The sequence below is a fragment of the Kogia breviceps genome, chromosome 13, assembly GCF_026419965.1.
Source record: "Kogia breviceps isolate mKogBre1 chromosome 13, mKogBre1 haplotype 1, whole genome shotgun sequence".
Lineage (NCBI taxonomy): Eukaryota > Metazoa > Chordata > Mammalia > Artiodactyla > Physeteridae > Kogia > Kogia breviceps.
Genome location: NC_081322.1, coordinates 70,752,396 through 70,773,832, shown reverse-complemented (window position 1 = coordinate 70,773,832; position 21,437 = coordinate 70,752,396). Strand labels below are relative to the sequence as shown.

General features: G+C 41.1%; 1 protein-coding gene across 2 annotated transcripts in view; it reads left to right on the top strand.

The window, feature by feature from the left end:
• The window catches only part of ADAT2 (adenosine deaminase tRNA specific 2), a 34,477-nt gene extending 15,945 nt beyond the window's left edge, over positions 1 to 18,532 (top strand). The window contains exons 4-6 of one of the 2 annotated variants that reach the window (XM_059083300.2): positions 1,432 to 1,538; positions 17,257 to 17,329; positions 17,438 to 18,532. In XM_059083300.2, the coding sequence (XP_058939283.1) occupies positions 1,432 to 1,538; positions 17,257 to 17,329; positions 17,438 to 17,481 (224 nt within the window). In that variant the 3' untranslated portion in view covers positions 17,482 to 18,532. Of the gene's footprint in view, positions 1 to 1,431; positions 1,539 to 17,239; positions 17,330 to 17,437 lie in introns of both variants that reach the window. The other variant, XM_067010925.1, reaches the window with a different exon arrangement.
• Positions 18,533 to 21,437: the final 2,905 nt, after the last annotated feature.

The following is a 21,437-nucleotide window of genomic DNA, read 5'->3' as shown; positions in this document are numbered from 1 at the left end:
GTTCATGTTTTTATTGTTTATTTTTTCCATGAATACCTATTACACAGAAGGCTTGAAAATTTTTAAGTCAGAAGTAAATACAAAGTAAAAAACAAATCATTTATGATACTATAATTGTAAATAAATGGGAAATTGATAAAGTTACAGCTCTTTGAATTCTGTCTTTCACAGAATAAGCGACACAAATACTGAATACAGCAAGTTAACCTCTGAAGATCTTTTAAAAAATTATTTGATAATTCAGCAACTCAATTTCATACTTGCATATTTTTATGTACTTATTTTGCTGTGTGTGTGAATCATTTAATCACTTTAAAAATAATAGAGAGAGTTTTGAGTATGAAAATATGTACAATTTCCACTTTATCAGCTCTCTGCCCAACCTGCCTTACAGAGTGGCTCTGCTTTAGTCTGGTTTGTACTAGGTCACAGGTTGTATTTGTTTGAGGAAAGAACAGGGAAAAATCTATTATTTTTAAGAGGTGAAAACCCCTGAATTAAATTCCTACCTCCTTTCTGGCTCCAATTCTCTAATGATTCCAAAAAATCATCTAGGAAAGATCAGAGAGAGCACCAAGCTCTGAGCATTCAGCAGCTACACAGTCAGTTTTCATTCCGTTTGCAGTTGTGACACATTAGTTACTATATTCTTTAAATCTCTTTCTTTTGTGTAACTGCATTGTGTAACTGGATTTTTAAGACGAAGCCTAAGTTTAATTTTTTTTTAATAAGTGTGGCTGTTTTTTTGATAGTTAATTTATTTTTTGGCTGCGTTGGGTCTTTGCTGCTGCATGCAGGCTTTCTCTAGTTGTGGCGAGCGGGGGCTATTCTTCTTTGTGGTGAGCGGGCTTCTCCTTGCAGTGGCTTCTCTTGTTGTGGAGCATGGGCTCTAGGCACGTGGGCTCAGTAGTTGTGGCTCGTGGGCTCTAGAGCACTGGCTCAGTAGTTGTGGTGCATGGGCTTAGTTGCTCCGTGGCATGTGGGATCTTCCCGGACCAGGGATTGAACCCGTGTCCCCTGCATTGGCAGGTGGATTCTTTTTTATTTTTTTATTTTTTTAAATTTTTTTTGCGGTATGCGGGCCTCTCACTGTTGCAGCCTCTCCTGTTGCAGAGCACAGGCTCCGGACACGCAGGCTCGGCGGGCATGGCTCACGGGCCCAGCCACTCCGCGGCATGTGGGATCTTCCCGGACCGGGGCACGAACCCGCGTCCCCTGCATTGGCAGGCGGACTCTCAACCACTGCGCCACCAGGGAAGCCCCTGGCAGGTGGATTCTTAACCACTGCACCACCAGGGAAGTCCCAGTTTAATTGTTTTTAAGAGTAGCATGGCCTTTCCTCTCCAGGCTAGCTGGTATAATCCCACCCTAGTTTTGTCACGGTAGGCACTTGAACTGCACACTCTCTGTAGGACCTTAATTCTTCCTTAGAAATCCCGCTGGTTGTCTATGGCTGTCAGAATGAACGATTTGGTGGTTGTGGCTCTGTTCTAGATATTGCCTCTGCTGATCTACCGAATACTGGGAGACCATTTCAGGTAACATGAACTGTTATACTTTTTCTTTTTTTCTAATTACTGTGATCTCAGTATGGGCTTGCAAATAGTTAGCGTGTGCTCAGTACACCAAGAAGCCACGCTAGAACCAGGTGGGCTCTCGGGACATCTGGTCAAAGTCATTGATGCCTCAGTGTAAGACAACAGGTAATCATTTCCAGGTGAGTGCTCAGCTCTCTTAATGAACAGAATCCCTCCAGGAGGAGAGTCCCCAGCCTTCTGACTTTTCCTCTAACAGTCTTCACCCATGCCTTCAGCTATGTTTGAGGACCCTACCAATGTGGACGTTCTCCATCCATGCATATGCCTGGCTCCATGCTGTACCAGGTTTGTGTGAGGCTCGGTGACAGTAGATGCTATTTACAGTGAATGTACAGTAATTTTGCACAAAGTCAGTCATTTTGCTTGATTGCCCTGTACTATTTTGGTGCCTAGCAATCAATACCTGTTTTCATTATTTTTATTTTCCTGCCTTTTTAATGTTGAAATTTCCCCCAGGCCCAAGAATCCACTGAGAAATTCTACTTTCCCTTTAACCTTGCCACTTCTCCCAAAGTTTTTATGTTTAAGGCTATGAACAGTAAGAATTTATATCTCAGCATTTGGTCTGTAGACGAATACCAGTTTCTGTAAACTGGTTTGATTGTTTTTTTCTCCAGATGTAAGGTTAATCCTAAAAGTATTATGCTTTGAAAAGAAAAGGACTTAACAAATTGCTGGACATGGTGGGTAGTTAACAACAAAGACCTCAGATATTCTTGGGAGAATATTAAGTACCTATGAAGGGCTAAATTTGGCTGAATCCCACTGAGAACAAGATTTGGAAAACATTCTATTTTGAGTTTTCCCAGCTGAACATTGGCTTTCTTAACAACTCCTGCACTTTTGAGAATAGATGACTTTTAACATCACATCAGAAAAGAAATTGTAATAGAAAGATGGAGAGTAAGCAATACATTTCGCTTGATCATTAAAAAAATCTGCAAAGTGATTTGCTTTTTCCAGTTGCTTCTATCAGTAGCTCAAATTTTGCTTACATAACTCTTCACAAGTGAATTGCTGACCCTACTTCATTTATGAGAAAGGTCTAAAGAATTTCTCAAAGCTTCTGGGCAGAACAAAGATGAGCTATTGGATATCAGACATGGGGAAACATTTTTGACCAACATGCCGGTGACGTTGAGTGCACACCATCCTCTCCTGCATGTCCCTGCACAGAATCCAACAGGATCTGGTTGAACCAAAAAATAAGTTCACTTGCAGTGTATGTACCTGGCCAGATTGGCTCCATCAAAATGAATGGGCATGGTTTGAAGCCACATCTCCAGATTTGATGCCAAAATATGGGTTTTTTTTTTTTTTTTTACAGTGTTTTGAGATTCTAGGGAAACTATCGATACCCCAGGCTTCTGGATGCTGTGTTTTCTTCTTTTATTTGGCTGGCTTAGGGTGTGGGTAGGGGTGAGGCGGGAATTTGTGGGAGGCAGGTTGCTGTTTTTGTATTGCAGAATTATAGATTCTTTTAATACTGTATTATAAGCAGCATTAAAGTTCATAGAGGAGACCTACAGAACTATTCTTTTCAAAGAAGATGGTGATTAATTTACTTTACCTGCCTTGTGTAAAAATATTATTTTAATAAGAATATGTGCTTTTTGTTAAAGCCACAAATTTGTAGCTATACTAGATGCCCGAAAAGATTACCTTGGTAGCTGAGAGGGATTCAGTTTCCTTCTCCACCTGTAACTTAGTGGGTCTGGTCCCTGAGTACACATTAGAATCACCTGGAGAGCTTGGTCCCCACCCCAGACCCACTGAATCGGAAGCCGTGGAGGGAGGGGGAGCATTAGTGTTTTTTTAGTGAGCTCCCAAGTGATTCCACTGAGCAGCCAAGGTGGAAAACCAAGGTTCTCACTTTACCTGAGAGCAGAATGCTTTGTGCAGGTGGGTGCTCATGAGATTTATGGGCCGGATGCAAGAAGAGGGATCCCTGCCAAGTGGGTTGCTGGTTTCACGCAGCATGCTGATTAAGCTCGTGATCTAATGGAGGGGCCCTAGTGTTAGTTGACTTACACTGATTTAAGGTCCTGTCCTATGTACGATCAATAATTTATATGTAATATGTAAAATTAATGAAATTTAATACGGGCTTCAACTGCTCGTGGGAAAATAATTGAATGCACAATTATCCATAGCATGTACATGTATACATTTACAGGAAGATGCGATTATTGATATGGGGGAATGCATGTATGCATGATTTATATGGCAAAGGTATAATGAAGTAAATTATTTTCAATACTGACCTAGTACTGTAGCCTTGTGGTTATTCTACAATAAACCTTTTTCAGGGAATAGTTTATGTAGAATTTCAGCTTTGGGTGCTGGCGGTGAGGTGTAATGCTTCTTCCTTGAGTCTTAGGGAGGTGTGGTTTTCTCCTTTTCCGGTTTACAAAGCCTGGGTATTTTGTTATACTACAAAGACTCTTCATTTTAGGAGTTCATTGTCAATAAGACTAGTTACTGGTATTAACACTAGAATTAGGAGAAAATATAGGATGGATGCTAGTTGGCCTACGATCATGTATGGGTGTTCTACGGGTTGACCTCCAATTCATGTTAGGGTTAGTAGGTCTGTGACTAGTACTCAGAATAGAAGTTGGCCGAAGGGTCGGAATATTATGCTGCATTGCTTAGATGTGTGGAGTATTGGGATGAACATTAGGATTAGGATTGAGAGTAGAAGGCTAAAATGCCTCCTGGTTTTTTGGGAATTGATCGTAGGATTGCATATGCAAATAGGAAGTACCGTTCTGGCTTAATGTGTGCTGGAGTGTTGAGTGGGTTTGCTGGGGTGTAGTTGTCGGGATCTCCTAGTTGGTCAGGTGCGAATAAGGTTAGTATAAGTAGAGTTAAGATTAGTAGTAAGGCACCTAGAATATCTTTAATTGTGTAGTAGGGGTGAAATGGAATTTTGTCTATGTCAGGTGGAATTCCTGTGGGGTTGTTAGATCCTGTTTCGTGAAGGAATAGTAGGTGGACGGCCGCTAATGCTAGGATGATAAAAGGGAGAATGAAGTGGAAGACAAAGAAGCGTGTTAGTGTTGCTTTATCTACAGAAAAGCCACCTCAGATTCACTCGACCAGGGTGGTACCGATACAGGGGATTGCTGATAGAAGGTTGGTAATGATGGTTGCACCTCAAAATGATATTTGTCCTCACGGTAGGACATGGCCTATGAATGCAGTGACTCTAACTGTAAGTAGTAGGATTACCCCAATGTTTCATGTTTCGTGGAAGGCGTGGGAGCCATAGTATAGGCCGCGTTCTATGTGGGCGTAAAGGCAAATGAAGAATATGGAAGCTCCGTTTGCATGTAGGTATCGAATGATTCAACCATAATGACATCTCGGCAAATGTGTGTGACTGACGAGAAGGCAGTTGTCGTGTCTGGTGTGAAGTGTATAGCTAGGAATTGGCCTGTTAGGATTTGTGTGATTAGGCAGAGGCCAAGTAGGGAGCCAAAGTTCCATCATGAAGAGATGTTCGATGGGGTAGGAAGGTCGATGAATGTGTTGTTGAGGATTTTTATTAGTGGGTGTGTTTTTCGAATGTTGGTCATTGGTGTTCTTGTAGTTGAATGACAACGATGATTTTTCATGTCATTGGTCATGGTTGAAGTCCATGTGAGAATAATGATAACATACATTGTTTTTATGTTAAGTATTTATTATTATTATTGTGGTACGCGGGCCTCTCACTGCTGTGGCCTCTCCCTGTTGCGGAGCACAGGCTCCGGATGTGGAGGCTCAGCGGCCATGGCTCACGGGCCCAGCCGCTCCGCGGCATGTGGGATCTTCCCGGACCGGGGCACAAACCCGCGTCCCCTGCATTGGCAGGCAGACTCAACCACTGTGCCACCGGGGAAGCCCTAAGTTTTATTTTTGTAATTAGTTTTGTGGGGGCTTCTTCAAAGACTTCGCCTATTTATGGGAGTTTAGGATTGATTGTGGGTGGTGGTGTTGGGTGTGGGATTGTTTTAAACTTTGGTGGTTCATTTTTAGGTTTAATAGTGTTTTTGATTTATTTGGGGGGAATGTTGGTTGTGTTTGGTTGAACGACAGCTATGGCTACTGAGCAGTACCCTGAGGTTTGGGTTTCTAATAAAGTTGTGTTAGGAGCATTTCTTTTAGGGTTAGTGATAGAGTTTTTGGTAGTATTGTATATTTTAAAGAGTGAGGAGATGGAGGTTGTGTTTGAGTTTAATGGGCTGGGGGATTGGGTTATTTATGATACAGGGGATTCTGGGTTTTTTAGTGAGGAAGCTATGGGAATTGCTGCATTATACAGCTGTGGTACTTGGTTGGTGGTTGTTACAGGTTGGTCATTATTTATTGGTGTTGTGGTTATTATGGAGATTACTCGGGATAATTAAATAAGAATATACCAAGAGTAATAGTGATAAGGAAGGATAAAAAATAGAGTTTGATGAGGCCTCATTGGTTTGAGGTTAGTATAGAAGCCTTTAGTTGAATAAAGGCTGTGGTTTTTGGTAGGATGATTTCTAGTCAGGTTAGGTCTCGTAGGGAAGTTGCTAGTTTTTGACCTATCACTAGGTTTAGGTGAGCAGGTAGGAGGTGTATGATTGTGGGGAAATACCCTAATAGAGTGGAGAATTTAGTGGAGTTTGAAGGGTGTGTGTATTTTAAGTTTTGTGTGTTGAGGTTGATCTCGAATGCGAGAATAAAGCCTAAGGTCGTTATTGCGAGAGCGGTTAGTTTTAGGTGTAAGGGCATGGTTATTAAGGCAGTGGTTATTGGAGGAATGTTGTTGGATAGAATGAAGCCAGCAAAGATGCTCCCGATTAATAGGCGTTTGATAGGATTAATTAATAAGAGGTTATTTTCATTAATGGTTACAGAAGGAGGGAAGTGAGGTTGTCCTAGTAGTGTGAAGAAAATGATGCGGGTGCTATAGATAGCTGTGAGGGAGGTAGCGGTTAGAGTTAATAATAGGGCTCAGGCGTTGGTATAAGACGAAGTGGCGGCTTCAACGATAGGGTCTTTAGAGTTGAATACGGTGAGGAATGGTATTCCTGTTAGTGCAAGACATCGAATGATAAGGGCAGTTGTAGTGAAGGGAAGGGCTTTGAATAGTCCTCCTATTTTTTGAATATCTTGTTCATTATTTAGGTTATGGATGATAAAGCCGGAACATAGGAATAATATGGCTTTGAAGAAAGCGTGTGTGCAAATGTGTAAGAATGCTAAGTAAGGTTGGTTGAGGCCAATTGTTACTATTATTAAGCCTAGTTGGCTGGAGGTGGAGAAGGCAATAATTTTTTTGATATCATTTTGGGTGAGAGCTCAAATGGCTGTAAATAGGGTAGTGAGGGCACCTAGAGAGAGAGTTATTGTCTGAATGAGTTTATTGTTTTCTATTAGGGGTTAGAAGCAGACAAGTAAGAAAATCCCTGCTACAACTATTGTGCTTGAGTGGAGTAGGGCTGAAATTGGGGTGGGACCTTCTATTGCTGAGGGGAGTCGGGTGAAGACCGAATTGAGATGATTTTCCAGCTGCAGCTAGTATGAGTCTGATGAGGGGGAAGTTCAAGGAGTTTTGGCCAAGTATAAAGATTTGTTGTAGATCTCATGTATTTATGTTAGAGAGAAACCATGCTGTTGATATGAGGAATCTGATATCTCCGATGCGGTTGTATAAGGTTGCTTGAAGGGCAGGTGTGTTTGCGTCTGTTCGTCCGAATCATCCGCCGATAAGTAAGAAGGACATGATGCCCACTCCTTCTCATCCAATAAAGAGTTGGAAGAGGTTGTTAGCTGTGACGAGGATTAGTATGGTGATGAGGAAGAGGAGTAGGTATTTGAAGGATTGATTGATGTAGGGGTCGGAGTGCATGTACCATATTGAGAATTCTGTGATAGATCATGTGATGAACAGTGCTACGGGCATGAACATGAGTGAAAAGTAACCTATTTTGAAGCTAAGTGTTAGTTTGAGGATTTGGATGGTAATTCAGTGTCAGTTTGAAATAAATGCTTCTTGGTTTGTGTGAAGGTATATTATTGTTGGAATTAGGCTAGTAATGAAGGCACAAAGGATGATATTTTTTACATAGGACTGGTACTTGTTGCTTTTGTAGAGGTTTGTGTTGGATATTATGATTGGGGCAGTTAAGATTAGCAATGTGAGTAAAGCAAAGGAAGTGAATAGGTTTATTACTTTTATTTGGAGTTGCGCCAATTCTTTGGTTCCCAAGACCAATGGATAACTACTAGCCTTTAAACGCTTGAAAAAGCCACACTGTTAGGTGTGGGGGCATGAGTTAGCGGTCCTTGCAATACTTTTTCGGTAAATAAGAAGTTTTGGTCTACTGTCGTTAGCTTCACAAGCTAGTGTTTTTCTTAAACTATATTTACAATAAAGGGGGCCCAGGATGATTTTGGTGTTTAGTGATAGGAGTAGTAGGGGAATGATGTGTAGGGCTATTAAGGCGTGTTCTCGCGTGAAGGAGGGGGTGAGATTATTGATATGGTGTGTATGTTTGCCACGTTGTGTTGTGATCAACATATATAGGGAATAGAGGGCAGTGATCACAATATTTGTTACTATTAGGATAATGGTGAAGTTTGATCATGAGAATGCTGATATAACTACAAGTAGTTCTCCAATTAAGTTGATGGTGGGGGGTAGAGCAAGATTTGTTAGGCTTGCTAGTAATCATCAGGTGGCTATTAGTGGGAGAAAGATTTGTAGGCCTCGAGCTAAGATTATGGCTCGACTATGGATTCGTTTGTACTTTGAGTTTGCCAGACAGAATAGTATAGAGGATGTGAGACCATGGGCGATTATTAGAGCGGTAGCCACTATGTAGCTTCAAGGGGTTTGGATAAGGATGGCTGCAATAACGAGTGCTATGTGGCTGACTGAGGAGTATGCGATGAGTGACTTGAGGTCTGTTTGACGTAGGCAGATAGAACTAGTTATAGTTATTCCTCACAAGGAGGGCATGAGGAAAGGATAAGCTCTATGTTCTGTCAAGGGATCGAGCATGGATGTGATTCATAGCATGCCGTAGCCCCCAGGTTTTAGTAATATGGCTGCAAGGACTATGGAGCCTGCGATAGGGGCTTCTACGTGTGCCTTGGGCAGTCAAAGGTGTAACCCGTAGACGGGTATTTTTACTAGGAAGGCTATTATACAGGCTAGTTGTGTGAGGGTGTTGGATCAGGAAATGGACAGTGGTTGGGTTCAGTATTGTAATAATAGGAAGCTTAGAGACCCTGTTGTGTTTTGCAGGTATGTTAGTGCTACTAATAATGGGAGGGATCCGATTAGTGTATAGAATAGGAAGTAGAACCCTGCATTAAGTCGTTCTGTTTGGTTACCTCAGCAAGTAATGACAATAAGAGAGGGACTAGTGTAGCTTCAAATATAATGTAGAATAGGATTAATTCTGTAGCGGTAAATGTTATGCTTAGGAGTGCCTGTAGCATGATTAGTATTGTAATGTAGAGCTTTTTTCGGATGAGTGGTTCTTTGAGAAGATGGGACTGACTTGCTATTAGTATTAAGGGGAGAAGTCATATTATTAGGATTAGAAGTGGTGTGGAGAGGGGGTCGGAGAAGAATGTCAGGGAATGATTAAGGCTGTTGTCGTTGAGTTGATTAAGGAGCAGTAGGCTTGTAAAGCTAATTAGTAAGCTATGGGTTGTGGAGTTAATTCAGATTAAGTTGCTTTTTGATAGTCAGGTTAGGGGTATTAGTATGATAGTGGGAATGATGAATTTTAGCATTGGAGGAGATTGAGGCTTTGCACGTAGTCAATACCATACGTATTGGAAATTATGACTAGTAGGGCTAGCCCAATGGCTGCTTCGCAGGCTGCGAATACTAGAAGAATAATTGGTATCATGCTGGCCAGGGTGAAGTGCGAGTTTTGGATGGTGAGGGCTGCTAGGACGAATAGTGATAATATTATACCCTCTGAGCACAGTAGTGCGGATATTAGATGGGATCGGTATATTAATAGGCCCAAGAGGGATATGGTGAAGGCTATAATGATTTTTATATGGACTAGAGACACTTGGTAATTGTGAGTTTGATCACAGTCTAGTGGGTCGAAATCACTTGTTTTGGTTTAAACGAAGTACCATATTCGGCTCATTCTAAAACTTTTTTTTTTGCGGTGTGTGGGCCTCTCACTATTGTGGCCTCTCTCCCGTTGTGGGGCACAGGCTCCGGACAAGCAGGCTCAGCTGCCATGGCTCACGGGCCCAGCCGGTCCGCGGCATGTGGGATCTTCCCGGACCGGGGCACGAACCCGTGTCCCCTGCATCGGCAGGCGGACTCTCAACCACTGCGCCACCAGGGAAGCCCTAAGCCTTCTTGAGTTCATTCATAGGCTAAGCTGGCTGCTAGGAGGGAGATTAAGAATAGGGCTATGGTAAGTATTGTTTTTAGATTGTTTGTTTGGGTTGCTCAGGGGAGGGGAAGTAGGAGGGCAATCTCCAAGTCGAAGAGAAGAAAGGTAATTGCCACCAGGAAGAATTTTATGGAGAAGGGTAGGCGGGCAGATCCTATAGGGTCAAATCCGCATTCATAGGGGCTTGTTTTTTCTGCATACACGTTTAGTTGAGGAAGTCAGAGGCCATAAGTGCGAGTAGCAAGGCTAGTATTGTGTTTGTTAGTAGTGTCACTACGAGATTTATTGTTCTTTTTCTGAGTGTACCGAAACTAACTGATTGGCAGTCAGTTGTACTTGTTAATACTAAAAGGACTATGAACCTCATCAGTAGATGGATACGTAAAGAAATAATCATACGATGTCTACGAAATGTCAGTATCAAGCAGCGGCTTCGAAACCAAAGTGATGGTTTGATGTGAAGTGGAATTTTATTTGGCGTAGGAAACAAACGATGAGGAAAGTGGATCCAATAATGATGTGTAGTCCATGGAAGCCTGTGGCCACGAAGGAGGTGGACCCGTAGATTCCGTCTGAGATTGTGAATGGGGCTTCGTAGTATTCTGATGCTTGTAGTAGGGTAAAATAAAGGCCGAGTATGATTGTGATGAAAAGGGCTTGAAGTATGTGTTTGCGGTTTCCTTCTATGAGACTGTGATGAGCTCAGGTAATAGATACGCCAGAGGCTAGCAGTACGGAGGTGTTAAGGAGTGGGACTTTCAAGGGGTTTAGGGAGTGGATGCCTGTTGGTGGTCAACATTCGCCTAATTCGGGAGTGGGGGCAAGGCTTGAGTGGTAAAAGGCCCAGAAGAAGCCTGTGAAAAATAGGACTTATGATAAGATGAATAAAATTATTCTGTATCAAAGTCCTTTTTGGATGGTTGTGTGTGGTGGCCCTGGAAAGTGCTTTCTCAGATGATGTCTCGTCATCATTGGTATATTGTTAGGGTGTTTGTCAGTAAGCCCAAGGCAGTAGGATTATTGAGTTGAAGTGGAATCATATGATTAGGCCTGATGTTATAAGAAGTGATGAGAGAGCTCCTGTGAGGGGCCAAGGACTGGGGTTTACTATGTGATATGAGTGAGTTTGGTGGGTCATTATGTATTGTCATGCAGGTATAAGCTTACTAGGAGAGTGAATACGTAGGCTTGAATTAATTCGCGACAGCGAATTCGAGGATGGTTAGTAGAGTAAGAGCTGTAAATAGGCTGGTACTTATTAGTGCAAGAGTCGGTTTTCCAATCAGATGCATTAATAAGTGACCTGCTGTAATGTTGGCGATTAGTCGTACGGCTAGTGCTACTTGTTGAATGAGTAAGCTAATAGTTTTGATAACTACCAGTATAGGGATAAGAAAAATAGGTGTGCCTTGTGGTAGGAGGTGGGCTAAGGATGCTTTCGCTTTGTTGCGGAAACCTGTGATAACAGTGCCAGCTCACAGAGGAATAGCCATTCCTATATTTATTGAAAGTTGTGTGGTAGGTGTAAATGAGTGGGGTAACATTCCAAGAAGATTGGTGGAGGTGATAAATAGGACAAGTGAGGTGAGTATTAGAGATCAGGTTTGTCCTTTAAGGTTATGTGTGTTTATTAATTGTTTTGATGTAAGTTTGGTTAGTCATTGTTGAGTGGAAATTGTGCAATTAATTAGTCGATTTGGTGTTGGGAATAGGATAGTTGAGAATATGATAATTAGAGTGACGATAGGGATGCCCAGTATTACTGGGACTATGAAAGGGGTAAATGGATTTTCATTCATATGGCGTTTCAAGGGGTTTGTTGTTTTTGTATTTTGGTGAATATTAATTTGGGGTTGGGGGAGTAGGAATGCTTTGAGATTTTTCGTTGGAATAGTGTGACGAGGGTTAGGAATATACATAGGATAGTGAGGAGTCAAGTTGATGTATCTAGTTGTGGCATGTCATTAAGGGGAGCTTTGTCTCTCAATCTTTAACTTAAAAGGTTAACGCTAGTTTAGCTTCTTAATGAGATTATAGTATGGATACGGACCATTTTTCAAAGTTCTCTAGGGTTACTAGTTCGAGGACAATTGGTGTAAAACTATGATTTGAGCCACAGATTTCTGAACATTGCCTGTAAAATAAGCCTGGTCGTGTTGATATTAAGGTTGTTTGGTGTAGGAGCCCATGAATTGCATCTGTTTTTAGGCCCAAGGAGGGGTACGGCTCATGAGTGTAGTACGTCTTCCAAGGAGACTAGCATTCGAATTGTTATTTGTACAGGTAAGACTATTCGGTTGTCCACCTCTAGTAGTCGTAGTTCTCCTGGCTTTAGGTCTGATGTTGGGATTATATAAGAGTCAAAATTTAGGTCTTCGTAGTCGGTGTATTCGTAGCTTCAGTATCATTGGTGACCCATTGTTTTTACACTGAGAGAAGGATTATTAATCTCGTCTATCATGTAGAGGATTCATAGGGAGGGTAAGGCAGTTAGAATTAAAATGATGGCTGGAAGGATGGTTCAAATGGTTTCTACCTCTTGTGTGTCTATTGTACTGGTATGTGTTAGTTTAGTTGTAAGTATTAGGGTGATGATGTAGAGGACTAGGGAGCTAATTAGGAAAACAATCATTAATGTATGATCATGGAAGTGTAGGAGTTCTTCTATAATAGGTGATGTTGCATCTTGGAAGCCTAGTTGAAAGGGATATGCCATAGAGATATACAGGATTTTCACTTGTAACTTAACTTTGACAAAGTTATATAGGGTTTTACCAATATCTCGTTTATAAAGAAAGACATAGTGGTTATGATGTTGGCTTGAAACCAATTGGAGAAGGTTCGATTCCTTCCTTTCTTGATCATTTTGGGTTGACGTATGCTGGTTCTTCAAATGTGTGATATGGTGGAGGACATCCGTTTAAAAGCCATTCAAGATTTGTGGAAGTGAGGTCTACTGTTATTACTTCTCGTTTGGATGTGAATGCTTCTCAGATAATGAAAATTATTAGTATAACTGCTGTTAGTGATAAATGAGCCTATTGATGAGATAGTGTTTCATTTTGTGTAGGCGTCTGGGTAGTCGGAGTATCGTCGGGGCATGCCGGGTAAGCTTAGGAAGTGTTGTGAGAAGAATGTTAGGTTTACACCTATGAATATAATTATAAAGTGGATTTTCCCTCATGTTGAGTTAAGTGTATATCCCGAGAATAGTGGGAATCAGTGGACCAATCCTCCTATGATGGCGAAGACAGCTGCCATTGAAAGTACATAGTGAAAGTGGGCAACTGCGTAGTGGGTATCGTGAAGAACGATGTCTAGTGATGAATTGGCTAGAACGATGCCAGTTAGACCACCTACTGTGAAGAGGAAGATGAAGCCTAAAGCTCATATTAGGACCGGGGATCACTTAATATTGCCCCCGTGAAGTGTTGCTAGTCAACTAAAGACTTTTACCCCTGTGGGGATAGCAATGATTATAGTTGCTGATGTAAAATATGCCCGCGTGTCAACGTCTGTACCCACCGTGAATATATGATGAGCCCACACGATTAAAGCCCAAGAACCCGATAGAAATCATGGCTCAGACTATTCCCATATACCCAAAAGGTTCTTTTTTTTCCTGAGGAGTAGGTTACAATGTGTGAAATTATTCCGAAGCCAGGTAGGATTAGAATATATACTTCGGGGTGACCAAAGAATCAACACAGATGTTGGTATAGGATTGGGTCTCCCCCTCCTGCAGGATCAAAAAAGGTTGTGTTTAGGTTTTGGTCAGTGAATAGCATGGTAATTCCAGCTGCTAGAACGGGTAGTGATAGTAGGAGTAATACTGCTGTGACTAGGACTGATCATACGAAGAGGGGTGTTTGGTATTGGGTTATAGCAGGAGGCTTTATGTTAATAATAGTTGTAATGAAGTTAACAGCTCCGAGGATTCAGGATATGCCGGCTAGGTGTAGAGAAAAGATGGTAAGGTCGACTGAAGCTCCGGCATGTGCTAGGTTTCCAGCTAAAGGGGGATATACAGTTCAGCCTGTGCCTGCACCGGCTTCAACTATTGAGGATGCTATTGGTAATAAGAAGGAAGGAGGGAGTGGCCAGAAGCTTATGTTGTTTATACGGGGGAAAGCTATGTCAGGTGCTCCAATTATTAAGGGAGCTAGTCAGTTTCCAAACCCACCAATTATGATAGGCATGACCATGAAGAAAATCATCACGAAGCCATGGGCTGTTACTAGCACATTATAAACTTGGTCGTCTCCGACTAGTGTGCCAGGCTGGCCCAGTTCAGCGCGAATTAATAAGCTTAGGCCAGTGCCTACTATTCCTGCTCAGGCACCAAATAATAGATATACGGTGGCAATGTCTTTGTGGTTAGTTGAGAATAGTCAGCGGTTTATGAACATAGGTAAAATGGCCGAGTAGGTATTAGTCTGTAAATCTAAAGACAGAGGTTGAACCCTCTTTTTGCCAAATCCTGTGGTGAATAATCATTTTGAATTGCAAATTCAAGGAAGCAGCTTCAATCCTGCCGGGACTTCTCCCGCCTTTTTTTTTTCTCGCCGCAGAAGTAGATTGAAGCCAGTTGACTAGGGTATTTAGCTGTTAACTAAGAATTCGTGGGAGCTGTATCCCTCCAATCTAGTGAGGATTTAGCTTAATTAAAGTGTTTGATTTGCATTCAATTGATGTAAGGTATAGTCTTGCGATCCTTATTGGGCAGGAGTTAAGTAAATTGTACTTGCTTAGGGCTTTGAAGGCTCTTGGTCTGATTTAACCTAAACGCCTATAGTAAAACGGAGAGCATTGGTGTGAGAGGTAGGAGTATTGTGGATATTACGATTGCTGTTGGTAGAAGAGTTATTCGTTTTGTGGAGTGAAATTGTCATTTTATTTTTATGTTGTTTGTACAGGGGAATAGGGTTAATGTTGTGGAGTAGGTGAGGCATATATAGAAATATAGGGTGAGTAGTGCTGTAATGGCTCTGAATGTTGGTATAATAAGGATATCATTTTTTGTTAGTTCTTGGATAATTATTCACTTGGGCATGAATCCTGAAAGTGGCGGGAGTCCTCCCAGGGAGAGTAGGGTGAGTATGGTGAGGGTTGCGATGACAGGTATTTTGTTCCATGTTCGAGACAGTGATAATGTAGTGGTAGTTGAGTTTTGGATAAATAATATGAACATGGTGAAAGTTATTGTGATGTAGATTAGTAGGTTTAGTAAGGTTATGGTTGGGCCTGGTAGGCCCTTCTAAAGAGAAGCAAGTGTAGCCGGTCGTCTCCACGACTGCAGAGAGTTGAGGAGAGTGAAAAGACCAGTGTTTTGGTCAGTAGGGGCCCTTGAGATATCTAAGAGGGCAATCCTGGCGACACAAGCCAGTGAGGGTAGGGTTGGGGAGGAACAGAGAGCCGTAAAAGTGACGGCCACGATTTGGGAATGTTCTCTGGGAGGAGCAGGGTATCAGCTTGTGTGGGGGACAGGGTAGAAGGAAGATTATTGGTTTTTATTTTTTTTTCCAGTTTTATTGAGATATCATTGACGTACAACATTGTGTGATTATAAGATGTACAGTGTGATGATTTGATGCATGTATCTAGCAAAATGTTTATACCACAATCGGGTTAGCTCATACATCCTTCACTTCACATAACCACTATTTTGTTGTTGTTGTTGTTATTACGTTATGGTGAGAACACTTAAGCTCCCCTCTCGGAGCAACTTTCAAGCATACAATACAGTATTGTTCTCTATAGTCACCATGCTGGAACTTATTCTTCTTATAACTGACAGTTTGTACCCTTTGACCAAAGTCTCCCCATTTCCCCCACCCCCTCCGCCCCTGTCAACCACCATTCTACTCTGTTTCTATAAAGAAAGTATTGTATATTTGGTCATATATATATATATATATATATGAATATTATTCAGCCATAAATAAAGAAGGAAATTCTGCCATTTTCAACAGCATGGCTGGACCTCAAGGATGTTATGCTAAGCAAAATAAGCCAGAGAAAGACAAATACTCTATGATCTCCCTTACATGTGGAATCCAAAAACATCAAACTTGTAGCAGGTTGTTTTGGTGGGGAAGGCTTATGCAGGCTTTGTGGGCCCAGGCAGGAGCCAGCTGAAGCACGAGAGAAAGGGAGGCTCATCTTGAGCAGTGGACCACACTCGCCGGCCCAGTGCTGGCTGCCTCCCCTTCTGGGCACTGCTTCCAGATGGAAGATGCCCTGGAATCTCCTCCATTCATTGCATCACTTCGTGCATCTCCAAAGGGGGCAGCGTATCAAGTCCAAACTCCTTCAAAGCCCTATATATTTTGACTTCATTTTTATTGCTTTAATTTCTTTCCTTGTACTCCCTTAATAATCACCCCACCCCCATCAGTTCGTTTTCTCACTCACAACCTAAGCCTATTCCTACTCTTTCCCTGAGATGATCTGCTCGCTCTTTTAAAATATTCTCTATCGTTAAGGCAAGTTTAAGTTTCATCCCCCTGCTGTTAGCACAATTTCTTATTCTTTCACATGTTGATCACTTCTCTGAAGGAATCTACCAAAGATAGAACAAACTGAACACTTAAAAAAAAAAATCCTTTGTAGTAAGGATCGACTGATTTTTTTTTCTTTAAAGAGCCTGAGGGTAAATATTTTAGTCTTTGTGAGCCACTTACACCTCTGTCACATATTATTTATTTCTTAACCCTTTAAAAGTATAAAAACCATTCTTAGCTGACCATTTCTAGCTGTGGACTGCCAACCCTAGCTCTATAGAATCAAACACTTAATGGGCCACCAGTAAAGAACAGCAGATAAAAATAGCTTAGTGCTTAGTGAGCACTTAATGATATGCCAGGTATTTAACAGGGGTTATATTATCTAATCTCATTTAATCCTCACAAAATCCTTTTGGGTTAATTGCTATAATTCCCTGTATTTTACATATGAGGGAACCGAAGCATAGAAAGTTTAAGTATCTTACCCAAGATCACATAGCTAGTGATTTGTAGTATGATCACACAGTAGTTGGTTGAGAAATAATAATTAGTTGATCGAGAGAGATGTTTGAGACCATATGTCTATTTTTTTTTTTGGAAATATGCTTCCTTACCCATGTTACTAATATCCACAAGACGTGTTAACATTGGAAATGTGTTTACATGATTATGTATATATTGCAGTTTTTGTGGGATACAATACACATTTTCCTAGGCCTACATTCATTCTCAGCTTTCTCGTTTCATCAGTGCATCCCTGGATATCGGGCTGAGGAAGCAGTGGAGATGTTAAAGACCTTCTACAAACAAGAAAATCCAAATGGTCAGTTTTCCGCTACTGTATGTATGTACTTCACTTAAATCAGTATGAAGAGAGTCTGCACGGGCCTACCTCTTCATTTTCTCTTTTTCTTTTCAATTCTTTTCACAGCACCAAAATCAAAGGTTCGGAAAAAGGAATGTCAGAAATCCTGAACTTGTTCTAATGAAAGACTTATGCTCCTGGACGACATTCTTGGACAGAAAGCTGTTGACACTGTTGAACCATATGTTTATATATTGTCCTTGATCCATGGGAAAATGGTTTTTCATCATTTGCTCTGTTAAGGGAACAAATTAGCACTTTTAAAAAGTCTGACAACTGCAAACAACTTCTAGATTTTCCACAAGCTGGAAGAACATTTTTAAGAAGGGGAAAAATTAAAGATTGACGTTTCAGAAATTAGTAAGCAGTGCCTGGTCTTCCTGCCAAAATCGTTGTGCTCGGTCCAGGAAAGTGCTGACTTTCAGAGGGTGTGTGTATCTGGACTCAGTTGCCTGGTGTGTCTGCATGGAGCGCGTTGCCCTGTGGACACCTGGTCTAGGCCTGGCCTTTCAGAATCAAACCCTTCATTCTTGGCAGCCACTATGTTCTCCCAGGGTGTGGGGGGCAGGATGTGACTTCCTTGGAAATTGTATATGAATCATATACGTATAGACCGTGATTCTATGGTCCTTAGAGCAGGGTTTTGCTTTTATAAAGCATTTAGAGAAAATACGTACTGTTAAAACAAGTGCTTAAGTATCATTTAAAAATTACAGCATACTGTTATTGTAAAATCTTATTTATGCCTTCTTTGAAGATGAATAGTCTTAACAGTAAAAGAAATGCATAAATGGACAACTCCTTCTTTGTTATTGAGCAACTATACCGTGTTAGGCTCTGTTCGTTCGCTGAAGCAGGGAGCAAAACAAAGAATCCTGCCCTCATGGAGCTCATATTCTAGCAGGAGGAGACAGATAATGAACATAACAGATTACACAGTATGTTAGAGGGTGATAAAAATTATGGCAAGGGCTTCCCTGGTGGCGCAGTGGTTGAGAATCCGCCTGCCGATGCAGGGGACACGGGTTCGTGCCCTGGTCCGGGAGGATCCCACATGCCGCGGAGCGGCTGGGCCCGTGAGCCATGGCCGCTAGGCCTGTGCGTCCGGAGCCTGTGCCCCGCAACGGGAGAGGCCACAACAGTGAGAGGCCCGCATACCGCAAAAAAAAAAAAAAAAAAAAAAAAAAAAAAAATTATGGCAAAAAGAAACAGAACAGGGTAGAAGGGGTGGGCGTGCCATTTGGTGGTGGGAATGCTGGTTGCAGAATTATGGTTAGTTTCATCTGAAATCAAGCACAGTTATTTCTCTTCATAAAAATCCAGATTTAGAATTTAAAATCCAAAATGTAAAAGGACTTCCCTGGAGGTCCAGTGGTTAAGACTCCTCACTTGCACTGCAGGTGGCAAGGGTTCCTTCCCTGGTCAGGGAACTAAGATCCTACATGCCGTGCGGCGCTGCAAAAAACAAAACAAAACAAAAAGCAAAACTAAAATGTGAAAGTGTCAGCACAACCCTCAAAGGGTATCCACAGCAGGAAGTCCCAGGTATCCATGCTTCCTGACTGTGGCAGGGGTTGCCTCTGATGAACTGCAGCTTTGCAGAGCCATGCCGGAACGCTCTGCCTCTGCCCAGAAGAGGGCCTCGCTGTTCCACCAGAAGCCCAGCTCCAGGCCCTGGAGGGCAGCTCCTCAGTTGCATTTCTTCAGTGGATTTATTTCCTTGATGCAAAGCATCTGTATTTGTTGGTTCTGCCATTTGAGCGATGTCTCTGACTTGTTTGTTTTGAATTACATTACAGGCTGGAATGTAATTGTGGTAAAGTATTTTTATATTGCCAAGAGTAGCAGTTAATCACAGTTACATGCTTCAGAGGATTTATAATTGCTTGGTTTTGTACATGTGTGTTTTTATCTGCATTTGAGAAGTTTTATGGAAAAGAATATGCATGATTTTAAATCTATAATAATTTACATGTACCTTCCCTTCAATTTCACCTACTTTAAAAAAATGATCTTCTCATTAAATTGTAGTGCTTTGACTAGGTTATTCCTTTTTGCCATTGGTCATGATTCATTTCTGCTTCTTATGCTTTTCTGCAAGCAGACTTCATTGCACTTATTGTCTTCGTGTCATTTTCTTGGGGATTATTGGTAGATAAAAACCTTGGGAACTTTTTTCTGGGGAGTACCACCCTTTAAGTCCAGCCAAGCATCTTCTGTCAAGTAGGTTCTTGGTAAATATTTGTTAAATAAAATTATTGATTGAAATTTAGGGAAAAATTAATAATAAAGAGAATATCTGGGATAAAAAGCCAAAGCCAAATAGTACCTGGGTATTTTAACCCAGAGATAGTCACTACTAAAAGGATCAAGAAAATAATAAAACTAAAAAGAGGGAAGGACAGAAAAGACTTACCACTATACATATGTTCTGTCTTTGCTGTGTTTTGGAGAATGGGTAAGTATTCCAAATTCCTAAGGATGGCTGAAAATTTTAATTTTGGTTATTACTTTTTTGATTCTCTTTCCAGTGATCAACTTATAGAATAATGTCTCCTAAATTTTTGGTCTTAGGCACAGTTCCCTCCATTGCTTCAGGGAACAATCAGTTTGGATGGAGTACTGAAGATGGGAGGTCAGCACCTCCAGCACCGATACAGGACCATTGTGGGCTCACAGATGTGAAGGCTGCGGGATTTTGACAGCAGTTAAGCAGTGGTGGTGAGGAATTGAGGATGTATGATGAGGTGATCCTGCTTCCTGAGTGGCACATTCTCTAGCTACTTAGACGTGGCTTAAAATATTGAAATGCTGCAGTTAGAAAGATTGAATCCCATTGATTGACACTGATGGAGTGTGTCAAAGAGACCAGCTGAGAGGCTTGTTTTGTGTATGACATAATTCTGCAAGTTGTGGGATGCACAGAGGTTTTAAAATCACAACCTTGTTTGGAGAAATTAGTGGGAAATGATTGCATCTAAGTTGCTGGAGTACCCAATGTTTACTGGTCTGTGCACCGGACTCTGCTGAGAAAGGGTTGTGTGTAATGCTTTGGCACCTTCAGTCACTGATAAATGATCATGTTAAAATATCTGTGTTTTCTTGTGACTTGGCACTCTCCCTTACTGTGTTGTATTTGGAATATCATGGAGAGAAAATAGATAGCCAAGAACTCCAATGTAGGCAAGAACTTTTAATTTTTCTTTAAACTCCATTTGGAAATAACTTCAAACTTAGAGAAAAGTTGCAGAAATACCTATATATCCCTTATTCCTTAAACCTATTAACATTTTATACCTTTAGATTTATCATTTGATATCTATTATTCTCTCTAAAAATATGTGTATATAAATATATATATAATACATATATATCAATGTTTTTCTGAACCATTTAGTAGAAAGTTATTTACATCATACATTCGTATATAATTCTCATATAATCATGGTATCGTTATTGAAGTCAGTAAATTTAACATTGATACAATACTTTAATATACCATTTGTATTCCAGTTTTGTCTGTTGACCCCTTCACCTCCTTTAGAGAATTTTCCCCACCCCCCTGCAATATCAGATCCATTCTAAGGTCACATATTGCATTTGATTTTCATGTATCTTTAGCTTCTTTTATTCTAGAACATTTCCACAGCCTTTCTTTGTCTTTTGTGACATTGACATTTTAAAAATAATACAACCCTTCTGCCCCACCTCCCTTTTATTTTTTTATAATGGCGTTTCCTCATGATTAGATTCAGGTTATGCATTCTAGGTGATGTTATGTTTTTCTCAGGGTGTCGCATCTGGAGGCCCCTAAAGGCCATCTGTCCCTCGCTGGCGGTGTTAATTTTGGTTACCTGGTTAAAGTGTTATCTGATTTCTTCGCCAAATAATTATTGTTTTTCTTCCCCTCCCTTGCAAAGAATATGCAGTCTGGGGAGAGGAACTGTTACATTTTTTAAAAGAAAATGTATTCAACATTGATGGAAAGGAGGGGGAAGAAAATTAATGACATATATTTCAAAGCAACTGTTAAATTATTTGATTGCGTTCTTCCTCTTTTATTATG